At 37.6% G+C, this 14,704-nt stretch overlaps 1 protein-coding gene across 1 annotated transcript; it reads right to left on the minus strand.

Annotated features, from left to right (window-relative positions):
- Nucleotides 1–9,792: 9,792 nt before the first annotated feature.
- On the minus strand, nt 9,793–14,229 carry LOC143622373 (F-box/FBD/LRR-repeat protein At1g13570-like). The gene is made up of 4 exons (XM_077093546.1): nt 14,218–14,229; nt 12,356–13,201; nt 11,156–11,311; nt 9,793–10,137 (listed from the first exon to the last, which is right to left on the minus strand). Exons 1-4 carry the CDS (start codon nt 14,227–14,229, stop codon nt 9,853–9,855), a joined length of 1,299 nt encoding a protein of 432 aa, XP_076949661.1. The 3' UTR covers nt 9,793–9,852.
- Between the last annotated feature and the right edge of the window lie 475 nt (nt 14,230–14,704).

The following is a 14,704-nucleotide window of genomic DNA, read 5'->3' on the forward strand; positions in this document are numbered from 1 at the left end:
TGTTGTTGTTGTAAGCATTAGGGAACCAGTTCTAACCAGCCACAAAATCCACATCTTGATTATTCATCAACGGACAATCCAGCGTACCATGACCACCTCTACACATCTCACACTTATCCACCTTAGACTTCAGCTCTTTTATCTCTCGGGTGAGATTCTCCAAAGCAGCAGCCATACCAGTGTCCAGATTAACCTGGTGCACACCTCGAGCAGATGAGGGTGTACTGGTGACGGGATTGGAATTTCCGCCTCGTGGCTTCTTCGTGTAATCAGACTGCGCGAAACTTTCAAACAGCTCGTTACACTCGGTCACATTCTTCCTGTCCATCAGATTGCCCCTAGCAGCTGTGTCAAACCTTGCTTGAGCCTCATAAGTAAGCCCATTGTAAAACTTCTCAACAAGGGCCCAAGGGGTGAGCCCATGTTGTGAACAACGGGAAAGCAGATTCTGAAAACGTTCCCAATCTTGGTAATACGCCTCATCCGACTCCATGTGGAAGGAGTGGATCTGATCACGAAGGCGAGAGGCCTTAGTAGGTGGAAAGTACTTCTTAAGGAATGCATTGCGAAGTGCCTCCCATGTGGTGAATATTCTAGCAGGTTGCGAATCGAGCCAAGTAGCGGCACGATCTGAGTGTAAACGGGAACAAGTGAAGGAAGATCGCATCCTGGTTAGCACCTTGCAAATTGAACGTTTTGAACATACGGGTCAGACGGTTGATATGTGCCAGTGCATATTCATCTTCACGGCCATGGAACTGGTGGTGATTGGTGATGTTGTTCATGACATAGGATGGGACCTGCCACGAGTTAGGGTTATTAATGTCGGGGGCGACAATGGGTGAGTGGTCTCCATGGAACCCTTCAAAAGCTTGCTGGTACACGGTGCGGTTATTCTCGGCCATTATAGCGGGTCTAGGACTTGGTGGTGGTGAATTTGCGGGTGAATTTGTGGGTGATGATTTCGGTGAAGTATCTATGGTGATCGGTTGCTTTTCAGACGATGATAAAGTTGAACTTGCCTCGGACTTCAACTGAGTATATCCAAAGCAATCCAACGGTGGTCTTTGCGAACGCAAATGTGGCATATACCTACAAAAACGCACAAGACCGAGTAAGTAGTTTCTAATATAGTGACTCTAAAACTAACAATTAAAAACAAACTAGACTTAATTTAGACTCCTACAACTCAAACAAAACGAAACAAATAGCACGTATGTAGCAAGCAGGTCCAATCAACGCTAATAACGCAATTGCCAAGAGTCCCCGGCAACGTCGCCAAAAACTTGATGTGCTTGAAGTAGTTTAATAATTATTAACTAAATTAACTAAAAATAAACACTAAGTAATACTCTAGACTCTCTAAAACTGGACTAAACTACTAACCGGCAAGTGAACCGATCGACTCTAGTAAAGCTAAGTAAGTCCGGATATCGAACCCACGAGACTCTCTAAATTACGTTTATTAGCTAATTAGACTCGACTACAAAACACGACTTATTAATTATATTTGTTTGGGGGTTTTTATTTAAAATACTAATTTAATACTATAATTAAAAACTAATTAAGAAAACAAGTAATTTAAACAAAAGCAAAAGTTTGATTTAAATAAGATGATGAAAAGAAAACTACCTAGGCAAGACTCCCCTAAATTTCAGTAATGAATTGACTCGGAAAATATTTAGTTATGGACTGGAATCGTAAAATAGACACTTATAAGAAAACCCGAATAGGACCCCTGACCCTTCTCAAGAGAAACCTATGGATTTCTAACAAGTTTTAACGCACACCAGTAATAAAAATCAAGTTCGCTTACGGTCACCCAATTGTTTATAATTTAGTTCCTTTATACGAAATCCTACCTTACAGCGTGGAAATCAAAGGCAATTTACTATACTTAATTGATTTGATAAACAATGATAAATAATCAACCCTAGACGAACTCCTTACGAAGAACTAAATCTAGCAAGATTAAATAGTAAAGACATATCAATAACCTAGCACTTTACAGATTTTAGGTTAGCAGCACACTTAGGTTTATTTGACAATATTATTCCTATGATCTTATCATGACATCAATCATAAAATAAACAAAAACACAAAGTAATTGACCTGATAGCAATCCTATCATATGACAAACAATAATCAAGGAAAACTATGGAGCACAACTCATCAAACAATTCTAAGTATCCATATGCATCAATTAATTATATATAAATCTTTTACTAAATCATAAAAACCATAACGATAAACAATCCCAAAGTCAAATCAAAACATCAAAATAAGTTCATCATAACCTAGGCAGTTCATGCAATTTAGCCTAGCATCTTAGATTTAAACAAAACAAACATATAAGGGTTCATGGCGATAAAATAATGAAAACGAAACAAACAAAAGATAAAACCCGTGTTCTTCGCCTTCAACTAATACGCACAACACCAGCTGATTCTTCGACTCCAAAGCTGCTGGAAACTCGTCTAGGTCGCCTCGGAACTCACCAAATTCGTCTGGACTTCAAGGTATGATTAAGGGTGAGTTTAGGGGTCTTTATATAGGCAACAGGGGTCCAAAAATAGGTTAAGATGGCTAAACAACGAAGTTTCTGGAATCTGAGCACCGCCATCACCCGCCGCGCCGCTCGGCGGGCTCTCCCTCCCCCGTCGCGCGGCGCACCGGCCTAAGGGGGGGTCTGGTCCACTTTGCTGGTCCGATTCACTTCTGGTTCGGTCCGATTCATTTCCTGACGCGTCGGTTCTCCGGTTCGACTTGTTTTTGCTCGTTTTTCGCCCTCTTTTCACAGGAATTAAAACCCGAAACCTAAAACGTAAAACCATGTTAGTAGTATACAAATATTACAAGAAACCGAACTAAATTAATAAAATATTAAATAAAATGTACACGGGATTAGTGTATAATAAACGTTATATCAAGTATTATTCACAGTCAAAGACCATCGTGGCCCGAATAGAGATTCGACACTTTTCACAGTTACCGGGTGAGTTATTTCATGAGGCCTTTACTCGTTATAAGGAAATGATTTGGAAGTGCCCGCACCATCAGATCGAGTTGTGGAATTGGTTAAGTGTTTTGTTGACAGGTTGACATATGAAGACAGAAAACTTTTGAAAGCCTCTTGTAATAGTTAGTTGTTGAATCAACCCGAGGAAGATGACTGGGATTTTTTGGAGTTTATGTGTGAAGATTCCAAGTCAGAGGCAGCTGCAGACCGAAGATGAAAACATGGGGTCACCCGATCGGTTAAATCAACCTCGAGCGAGTCAGACAAAATTGCAGAGTTGGAACGAGAACTCGCTGGTTATTGGAAGAGAAAAATAAAGAGGTTGGTAAAGTCGGGGTGAAATTCCCAGTTTGTTCAGATTGTGGTGAGTTGGGGCATAAGGTCGAAGATTGCCCCGGGTTTGATGATGACGAGTATCCCGATGAGGAGGAAGTCAGTTACGCGTACGGGGATTCCAAGGGCCAAGGATTTAATTCTAATACTTATCACTCGGGCCTAAGGAATCACCCGAACTTCAGATATGGGAACGCGTCGAGTCAGTCAAACCCGAACTTTCAGGGGTCCAGTCAGAACCGACAACAGAACAGCTACCGCTAGGGCGGTTATCAGCAGGGTTCATACAATCAAAATAGCAGTCGGGAGTATAACAGAAATGGTTACCGGGGTGACAGTTCGTCGGGTAATCAGAATCAGGACCAGCAGAAGGGTAATTCAGGTAATTTGAGTAATACAGACGAGTCAGCACATTCAATACTCGATGCATTGTTGAAGCTTGTGTCAGATAATTAAAAGGAAACGCAGAAATAGTTCGAGTTGAGGGATAAGTCTTTAGAGGCAATGGCGAAACAGATCGGTCATATCGCAGCAGATGTGGCGAGATTTCAGAAAAACACGGGTCAGTTACCGAGCGATACCACAGTAAACCCGCAGCATTCCAGTTCAAGCTCTAAGAAAGGAAATAATGTGCACATCAACGCGGTAAGTCTTTTACCTCATTTTGAAATTACTTGTGTTGAAGTTGATTCCCCGCCACAGTTTGTTGAGGCAGTGAGATGGAAGATGCTAGTGATGAGAATGATTGTGTTGGTCAAAATGAAACAATTTTCCAAAATGAATTGAAATTAAAAACAGATGAATTGTCTTTTTGTGAAAATTGCACTTGTGAAAAATGTTTAAATAGCAAATTGACCAACACGGGAGATGATGATGTGGAGGATAATACCACCTCAAGTAAACTCCAAGACCCGGGAGTGCCATTTTTATCAATTCAAATTGGGGAGTTTAAAACTGATCGGGCACTTCTAGATCTTGAAGCATGTGTTAGTATCATGCCCGGTAGTTTATATGATCAGTATGAGTTTGGCCCGTTAGAAAGTGTAAACACCATCGTGGTGTTGGCGGATCAAACTCATACACTCCCTTGGGGCATGGTTACTAATGTAATGGTTCAGGTGGATGAATTTAACTACACAGATGACTTCCTTGTACTTGATATGCTAAAGGAAATATTACTCAATCTAAAGTCATACTGGGTAGGCCATTCCTTGCCACAGTGCATGCGGTAATTGATTGTACTAAGGGAGTTTTGGGAATTAAGTGTGAGAACCGTGATAAGCGGTTATTATTATTTGAAAATGCTACTAACCCTCTTCTTGACAAGTGTGTATCCTTAAGCACGGATCATACAAGAGATGAATGTTTTGTAACTGACAGGAACGAGCTGAAAAGTAGCATGGAGGTGAAAGGACGGAATGAGAAATTGCATGGAGTTAGAGATGATGAGGAAGTAACAACAAGAAAGGGAAGTAAGATGAAAAGGAAAGAGGTAAAGAAACCACATGAATGTGATGCGAAATGAAGGTTGGCAAGGTTTAGGCTGGATTATGGCGTGCCAAAAAGTTGGAAGCAACCTCTTAAGGAGGATCTTGCAAGTAATGAAATGGCTGCACGGGAACGGGTCAACCGCCCACCTTAAATGTCGTAAAATTGTCAAAAGGGTGGTAATTATACAATTTGTATATTTTAGTTTGCATTTTTTTATATTACTAATTGTATTTCAAGCGTACCATCATAGCAAAAGCTAAGTGTGAGGATAAGAGTTGAGATTTTGATGTGTGCGATAAAGTTATGTCAGAAAACGAGGTTTCAGTTAAGCTGCCCAAAGTGCTTTCGTGTTCTTTTTTGCTGTGGTTAATCCAGGTACGTGTATATTTTGTAGTTCACTATAAACCCTCACGAGACCTCACTCGTCCACCCGGGCTACTGGGGGGTTTAAAGGGCTTGTTGCATACACTAAATGCAATCGTGATTCCTACAAAAGTGAGTTAGGTATTTTTAACATTTTTAACTCGTTTATCAAAATCTATTATGAAATTAACTAATTCGGCTCGGTAATTGTTTTTATAAACTTAATAAAAAATCATTTTTTTATGTAACTCTTAAAAGACCTATGTCTTACACTTATGAGAAGTTTGCTTCTACACGTCTCGAGATTTTGTAGATTCGGTTAGTCGGTTTTGGTATTTGGCGGAGACGAGTGTGCACGAGTGTTGTTGAGAGTTTACGGGCCACGTTAGCATTGCATTATCATTCATATCAGGTGATTTCAATTTCATAATTTATTTTGTTATTTTTAGTTTGAGTGTTAGAAGTGTAATTGTAGATTTTTAGTGTCAGAACCATCACATTAGGGCCCCGAGTTTTTAAATGGTTTAACAGTCGATTTCAACACTGTCCCTCAAATGTTCGTTAATTTTGACATTGAGGACAATGTCAACCTCAAGTATGGGGATGGGGGAAAAATTGAAACTTTAGCCCAATAGTACCTCGAAAATTGTTCGGAAACCAAAATTGTTAACTGTTAGTTATTGCTATTAATGCCCAGTTAGAAGTTTTTGGTCATGGTTGGTTTTTCAGCTTCTCGATAGTTTTCCTAACAATTTTTTTCAAAATGAGAAGTTGAAAATGGAATCGTTTAGGCGGGGATAACGAGTCAAGGGGACTGGTATACATGTTTCATATCGGCAGCCTTTATTTCCAGACATATTGTGAGATTAGCCCCTATACTTAATACACATATTATATAATAGATATAAAACATGTCTTGGCATTAATTGAGGGAAACCGATATGTTTTACAAAATTAGAACTTGCTTGTTACATGCTTATCGAGATCTTAATACCACCACCTGTATGGAGATTAGGACTTTAGAAAACCCGTTCCGTACATAATTCCATACTAAATAAATTCCTTAAGCGACATTATCCTTTAGGAGCCCATTTAGACCTTTTACCTTTTCATTTACTAAACCTTAATTACACACCGATTCAGCCTTGGCCTTTACTATTATATTTTTACCCGTGTGATGAAATCCAGTTCGTTATCGAGTTGTATATATGTCGAGTTGTATTTAGTCAGCCGAGTTGTAAAGTTGTGAATATCATAGTTGCATTTTTCAGTGTTTGATGTCTGGTAAAAAAAATCAGCAAAAAGACATAAAGAAGTTATCAGTTTATTATGTTCATTTGTAAATAACAGTCGATTGTGTAAATAGTTCATTTGTATTCAAGAGTCTGTATATTGGGTTGCTTAACTGGGTTTCATCCACCCGAGTCACTAAATATGCCTAATCCGCACCCAAACCTAAGCCTCAGCAAAACCCTTAGTCTGAGTCTTTATGCAAACGGTGGGTAATGGGTGGACATAAGACTGACTTGCAAGCATATTAAGTTGTAATTCATATTAGGTATTTTGAGGGCAGAGACATATACTGGCACATCTTCTGCTTGTCTAAATATTAAAGCGAGTGGAGTGTCGATAGTGTGAGGGGTATGAACATGTATGCCTTAACCGGAAACAAAGTACACTTGTCTGGGCAATTCTAAAGTTTTATTGTAGCATTAACTTTATTTGTGGGTTGTCAATCTAGAAAGTGAAGTTTGGGAAACTGGGTATGACCTTAAACCTTGCTAGTATTAATGGTGATAATTGATATACCTATGATGGAGGTTGATGTTTGCTTTAGTGTTTTGCTTGGGAGCAAGCAAAAGATAAGTGTAGGGATGTGATGTTCGGGTATTTTGTATATATATTAGTGTGTTAATTATGCAGTTTTATTGAATATATCGCTAGAACTTTGGTACTTCATACGTGCTTTTGTATTTCAGGTCATTGATTATTAAAGATGCTAAATTAGAGACTTGTAAGAGCATGGAATGAAGTCTCGGGAAGATCGAAGCCGTTACACAAGTGTTGGAAACAAAGAGAAACAAATTGGTTGAAATTCAGCTCCTAGAGTAAGCTACTCTGGGATCAGAGTAGCCTACTCCGATGACAAATTAGGTCAGAGTAAGGCAGTCAGATTTCAAAGTAAGGCAGCCAGATTTCAGAGTAAGGGATTTTCACCCAGAGTAAGCTACGCCAGGGGTCAGAGTGGCTTACACTGGGTCGCGAAATTCAGATTTAAAGCATGGGCCCAGCTGTTATATAAGCCATAAAACCCTAGATCGTAAAAGAGAGGATTCTAACCGTTTAGGGGACAGACTTTAGCCATTTTCAAAGCTCCATAACACCTCCAATCACTACAAAATCTATGTTTCATCATCCTGAATCAAGAATTGAAGATCATATGATGACCATGAGCGGCTAGATCCTTCGAGTCATACCCGGGATGTAGAGTATTGTATTTAACAGTTTTTCTCATGTATTAAGAACGAATGATTTGTAACCATCTTTGATTAATCTATAAGTATTGATGTCTGGTATTATTGTGCACTCAGTCGGTTTAGGTTTATTTCGATCAGAACGATTAGTTTGCCAGTTGCTATCATAATTGCTTATAGGATTGTTTTGACTTGTTTGAATATGATGAAGCATACGTTTGCCCTTAGTTGAGTCACACTGGCAGGGACCGTTTGATAACCAGTGCCGTGTGTTAGCGAGCGTGGATGCCTAAGGTTTATCTAGTTAGTCAATCTGAGTTGATCATTGATAGTTAATATGTTAAGTTGCATGAGATTGCTGTTAGTTTACTTACTTGAATTCCCGGGTGTGATTTGCTTGTTTTATTGATTGAATCCTTGATTACCTGTTTGTTTATTATTACAAATCATTTGCTAGTGTGATCAGCACTGTTAATTGAATTACTTCATAATGCTAGGAATCAGTTTCACTGCACACTGACCACATACTCCTCGTGGTTCGACACCCTACTTACCCTAGCTTGCTTAGGTGATTAGGACACTGATTTAATAATTTTTGTTAGATAGCAACAGTCTAACATCAACCACCACCACCCACCTCCGCCGCCACCAACCACCACCACCTGCTAGCGCCGCCGCTCACCACCGCCACCACCAACCATCGCTCCCGCCATCACCACCACCCACCATCGTCATCACCACCACCACCCACTATTAGCACCACCTGCCACCACCAACAATTGCTCCTGGCTCTGGCCCATCGCCACCACCTCCCACCACCATTACTACTCGCCGCCCATTGCTACCGCCGCCCACCACCACCATCCCACCGCCACTCACTACCATTTTTATTTTATTTCAGCTTTTTTAGCTTATCAGAAAATAAAGACTAATAATTCATTTTATTCCCACATGGTAACCAAACATGTCAATGAAATGGTAATTATCCATTTCATTACCTCGTCCATTCCATTACCTCATTCATTTAAGGATTTTCATCTATTATGTATGACTATATATTATTATAGGTTATTCAAAAATCATCTTGATGTAAACAAAGGTAACTAATGTTTATGTAATTAATTTATAATTAGGTTAGATTTTTTTTTTAACAGTGGAAATTTATAGAAACCAGCAAGAAGCTAGGAAAAAATTACAAAGAGATTTTGTTTGAATCAAAATAACACCGATTAGGCCAATCTAGATCATAAAACTTAGCCCTATTTCTATTCCAAAGAAGGCCAAAAACCTTGATTTCGTAAATTTTTGGGATAAACACCACCTTGTTGAATAATGCCATTACGGGTTTACCAAATAAACCACCAAACAATCACTGGAATCGCCTTTACCAACTTCTTTTTCTTATCTTGGAAAGGCCCCATCTCAGGAAATGGCAGGCCGATTACAGGGGAGTTTTACACCAAAGGCCAACATGCGTCCAAGCGTATCTAGCCACTTCACACATCAAAAATAAGTGGTTGGAAGAACTGGATGCTTGACCACAGTTGGGAGATTGAGTCGAGGGGATGATACACCAAGGCATCCATAGTCAGAATTTTGTTCGTTGAGGTTCTCCAAGCGAAGAAGTTTATATTCCGGTTATCCAAAATGTAAAATTTGTAGCTTCTAAAATTTTACCTTCAGTTCATCAAAGATAATAACGTTTATAAAAGGCAAATAACCAGGTTAGAAATCACTTTTATTTTATGGTATGACAGGATAATTGATAATTAGGGACTTGATTCATGTTTTAAGATGCATTTTAACTCGATAAGATTATCAGAGCTTAAGTTTACCTAGTATTATAATTTATATCCATTGCTTAATTTCATGAATTTTACCTAGCATTTGATGTTTCAGTTATCTATTCCTATTTCCCAACCAGCCGAAAACACGTGCTAGCAGGTCTAACCGGTCAAATTTCCTATTGATACAGATTTCTATCACCATAGTTTTCTTGTGGTCTGTTTCAAAAATTATCACCTACTTAAAAGTGAATGTAAAAAAAAGATTTCAACCGGTTGGAAAGTAACATTCAGGTTGCCAGAGATCAAACCCACGGACAAAGGGGGTCAACAATGAAACCAAAAGCAACAAATCACACACATTTTTTCCAAACACATGATTCGTTTACTACGGATCAAGGTAAATAATTTCAGCATGAACCGAAGCTCGCCTGAACCGCAGCAGTTCTTTGAGCAACTCCCACCCGCCATCTTGAGAAGCAGGCTTCACAGTCATCCTTTCAAGCATCGGTGAATTTGCAAGCAGAAAGCTAATAAAGTTCGTCTCTCTTGGAACCCCAAAAATACCAGCTATTTTTATAAACCGTAACTGTGTAAAAAAGCAGTTCTGATAGTCTTCTTCTTGCAAATTCTTTGCAGCCACTTTTGGTACTGGTTCTTCGTCTGGTCGGGCCTACACATGAATAACATTAATTAATAAAATCCCATCAACATTTGTTCACAATTTGCTTACCGTAGTGAACGGTTAGGTTTACAAGTTATACCCAAAACAGGCCGTGTAAAACCGGACCGTGAAATTTGAGTATATTTTAAGTTCTTAAGATATCTTATAAAAATCTAACTGTTAATACAACTACAGGTAACAATATGTTTTAATTAAACTAAATCTGGACAGATCTTAATTTAATTGAAGAACTGGTGTTGAAAAAATCAGTTCCAGTCGCCGAGTAATCGCTAATCGCTGGCTGCCGATGTGATTTCAACTAATCGACCCTATAAATAGGTAATCGGTCAAAGCCAATTAAAATCTTTTAAGCATTTGAAAAACTATCCTTATCTTTTAAGTATTTGAAAATTTATATATAAAATTTTGATATAAAAGTGAGTGCGTGTGTGTGTGTAAGTTTGAAAAATTACATATAAAAATTCCAATCCGATTAATCCCTATTAAACCCGCCTAACGTTAGTCAATACCCAACCCCCGACTAGCGCCTAGCGAGTTCTACAACACCTCAAATGCAGCCTACAATTAAGCCCATCCAAGGGCCTGACAAAACCCAAACCGTGAAACCAAACTGTCGGTTTGGTTTAATTTTGAAGTTTAAGGGTTCGCTTTTGGTTTCTTATAATCAAAAACCGTTACTAACAGTTTGGCTCATGGTTTGACCCAAAACCCCGTCTAAACCTGACACCATGAGCACACCAAAGCCTGGCCAGCTTCAGCTTGAGCTCGGGTTCAAAAACACTTAACAAGCAGAAATTTGAGCTCAAGCTCAGCTCAGATAAAGCTCTGGCCAGGGCTCAACAACCCAGCTTGTTTATTTTGAAATTTTGTATTTCTTGCACATATGGATAGATATAAAAGTTGGGTTTCTTGAATGGCCTACTAACTTGAGTGAGTGAGCAAGCTCGGCTTGGCTCGTTTTTCTGAACAACCTAAATGTTAGGTCAGGAATGTAAAATAAACTCACCAACAACTCGAGTTCCAAAAGGCAGGGTGAACTTCTAAGAATGCAAAGAGCTGCTAGACACTCATCCATTTCATTAAAATTGATACGCAGTGACAGATAATTCAGGTCCAGACACGCACTTGGCAACCTCCTTGGCACCATATCAGACGCCAAAAACTACACACAGCCAACAAAATAACAGATACTACTTTAACAGATATTGTAAACTATTAACTAGATATAGATATGGTAACCATGGGTATTGTAAATATGGGCATGGGTCAGATTCATCTTTAAAATTCATGGGTCCCTGAAAGTATCATTACTGTCATAGGTTTTTTGTTGTTTAATAATATCTTGCAGATTAAAAAACCATTTACATAATATTAAAAAAAGAACAAAAGGTGTTGGGTTGGCTAGGGGTGTCAACGAGCCAAGAGGCTCATGAGCAACTCAAGATTGGCAAACTAAATGCTCGAATCGAGCCAACTTACACAAGCTGGAGCCAAATCCTAAGAATAAGCTCATTTGAAGCTTGAGCTTCACTTATCGACCTTGAGTAGGCTCACAAGCCTAAATGAACCTATTATTTATATAATTTTTTTGGTATTAATGTTTAATTTTATTATTATACATAAAACTATGGTAAAACAACTATATACCTTATATTATGTCACAAAAAAACTATAATTATAAATATATCAAAACATAATTAGAAACTTACATAACTAAGTTGATAAATAAAAAGTTTGTAGACAAATAGTAAAACAAATTGAAATATTACTCACGAGCCGAGCTCGAGCTTTAGAATTAGAGTATGAAACAAGTTTATTATTTGTATAACTATTTTTACGATTTTAAATATAAAAGTACATCATATTTACTATTTTATATAAAATTGTGTTACAAACAATTAAATACCTTATTTTATGTTATAGTAAAAATTATTATTATATATATAACAAAAAAAATTATAAATGCATATAAAAAGATAACAAACAGATCGTAAAACGAGCCAATCCAAACCCAGCTCGAGCTTGAAAAAATTACTCATGAGCCAAGCTCAAGCTTTAAAACTAGAGCTCAAAACAAGCCCTCTCACAAGTTAAAGGAGCCAAGCTCGAGCTTAAACGAGCTCAGATTCGGCTTGGCTCATTTACACCCCTAGAATTGGACTGAATAAGCAAAGTGCAATATTAAAGAATACTAACAACTTTCTACCTTCAAAAAGAAGCTTTGAACCTCAAGTCTTTGAATACTTGGCAAAGAAGCAAAAAACTTGATCAACTTGCTTATAGTCCCAAGAGTCAACTCGTGATCATTCCCAATATTAACATACAAACCAATAGAAACCGTAGAAAGAACAAACGTATTCTCAAAATTAACATCTTCAAACACGCCTACAATGTCAAAGAATGTAAGTTTGGGAGCATGAATCTTTAAATGAGCAAATCCCTCAAAGTTCATCAAAGTCAACCTCTCGAGTAACGGACACTTATATATCAAATCCTCAAATACATCTTGATCCATTGTAATGTGTTGAAGGTCAAGACTGGTCAAAATCTTAAACCCATTAAAGGATAATGGCGGTTTCAACAAACAGTTAAACAGCTCAAGATGAGATAACTTGTCACACGAGTATAAACAAGATGGTAGCTTGTAGCGTTGACCTTTCCAAATCTCAAGTATGAATTCTTTGACAGAACCACGTGAAAGAAAAAGAATCCAACGGTCAATGTCGCAAACGCCTTGAAGATCACGGTGAGAAAGTTTGAATTTGTGGATTGGACCGTTATGAAGTAAGAGGACGTGGTCAATGATTTTAACCATTTTATTCTTGATTATTGTTGGGTCTTGGGAAGATACGAGAACCGATTGGTTATCAAATATGAGACTTGTGAGGTTGACCCATTTGTATCTCCATTTAGTTGATAATATGCATGTTCTTACTGCGTCTCTTAGTGTTAAAAGTGATAAAACTTTGTCTATAATATGGCCCGGTAAGGCGCTGATTCTATCAACCTCCATGTCCATTTGGCAAGGAACTTTCGGTTGTTCTCTTGTCTTCTGTAAAATAATTTTGGATAAGTGCACATTAAATTATATACTAAATAATAGAAATTTCATGTGAAACATTTTTAACTTTAGATCGATGAGTGTATAAGAAATGGCAAAGGAGAGAGGGGAGATGACAGTTGATTTCTATGACAAATTGAACTAATATCGACCATTTAGATAAAGTAAACATGTGAGCAAATTTAAGTTTTAGTGTGTGTTTGTGCTACATATTTGATCAGTGAGCATGAGATGATATATAATTAGAAAACACAAAAGAAGGATATAAACAAAGTAATGTACATGTCATGGTTATCAAAGGCACTAGTCACACTCAAAGCGCATAGGCCTTGCCTGAGCCTAGGGGCAAGACACAAAAAAAGTGAAGGCCTAAAAAAACGCACTTAAATTAAAATAAAATAAAATCTATTATGTATCAGAAAAGTAATACTATTCTTCATATAAAATAAAAAAAAACTAGTATATAACATTTGATGTCATCTAATTCGTACCAAAAGCTCAAAAGGAGTCAGATTCAAATGTAATTCCAAAACTTAAATAACAAAATGTTCAAAGTAATATATTGTAAATGTTCAAATGATCATTGTCGTCAACTTCAAGAAGCAAGGGCCTAGGAACTAGAAGCACGTATATTCGGCCTCACCTGAAAAATGGGCCTAGCCACAAGAAGCGAGGGCTTTTAAAAACTATGGTACATGTAAAGGAGCCTAGTGTAAAGTATAATCTTACATTATTTTTCATGCTGGGCTATCAAGGATGAATGTTTAACAAAAGAATGTGAGGATTTGATAGTAACCAAAAAAGAAAAATTAATAATCAGAAAAAGATAAGGGTTTTAAGACATCATCCTTCTCCAAAAAATTTGCATATCTCTCTGCAATGATGTCTCTAGCCTAATTGTAGAACAATATCAATCAAATAAAAGTTGCAGTATCAAAGGTATTCTACATATACTAGAGTAGAGTATATAAATAAAAGAATTGAAGTCTAGGTCAAAAGCAGCTTACCATATTACTCATGAATTGAAGCTGATTATGAATTTGCAAGGAGACTGTGGAATCATCCTTTAATCAGTTTCAGTCATTCTCCACGGGCTAATATTTGATCTACAGAACAATTCATAAATAACTTGAAGCGCAAATGAACACATAAATCGCAGTATTGATGTTCGAATTGTTAAAAAATTTAGACCAAAACCCTAGAATAGAAAATGATATGAATGCGTCGCATTGGTTGAAATTACATAAAAACTTAGGGCTAAAATGTAACGAAATTGAAGAAAGAATAAAAAGGAACAAGTGCCTGCCGGAAATTGAGAAATTGACGCCGGAATGGTGAATTCTAGAGGATGAAATAACAATAATAATAATAATAATAATAATAATAATAAGAATAATATTGTGAGGGATGGCGTTAGAGGTGCACAAATCGGTTTTTTTAAAAAAACCGGTTCGGTTATTAACCGGACCGGTTTTTTTTTGCCCGGAAAAAAAC

Source organism: Bidens hawaiensis, unplaced genomic scaffold (genome assembly GCF_021521415.1).
Source record: "Bidens hawaiensis isolate Kalapana, Puna unplaced genomic scaffold, B.hawaiensis_p1.1 tig00003126_1, whole genome shotgun sequence".
In the NCBI taxonomy this organism is placed as follows: domain Eukaryota; kingdom Viridiplantae; phylum Streptophyta; class Magnoliopsida; order Asterales; family Asteraceae; genus Bidens; species Bidens hawaiensis.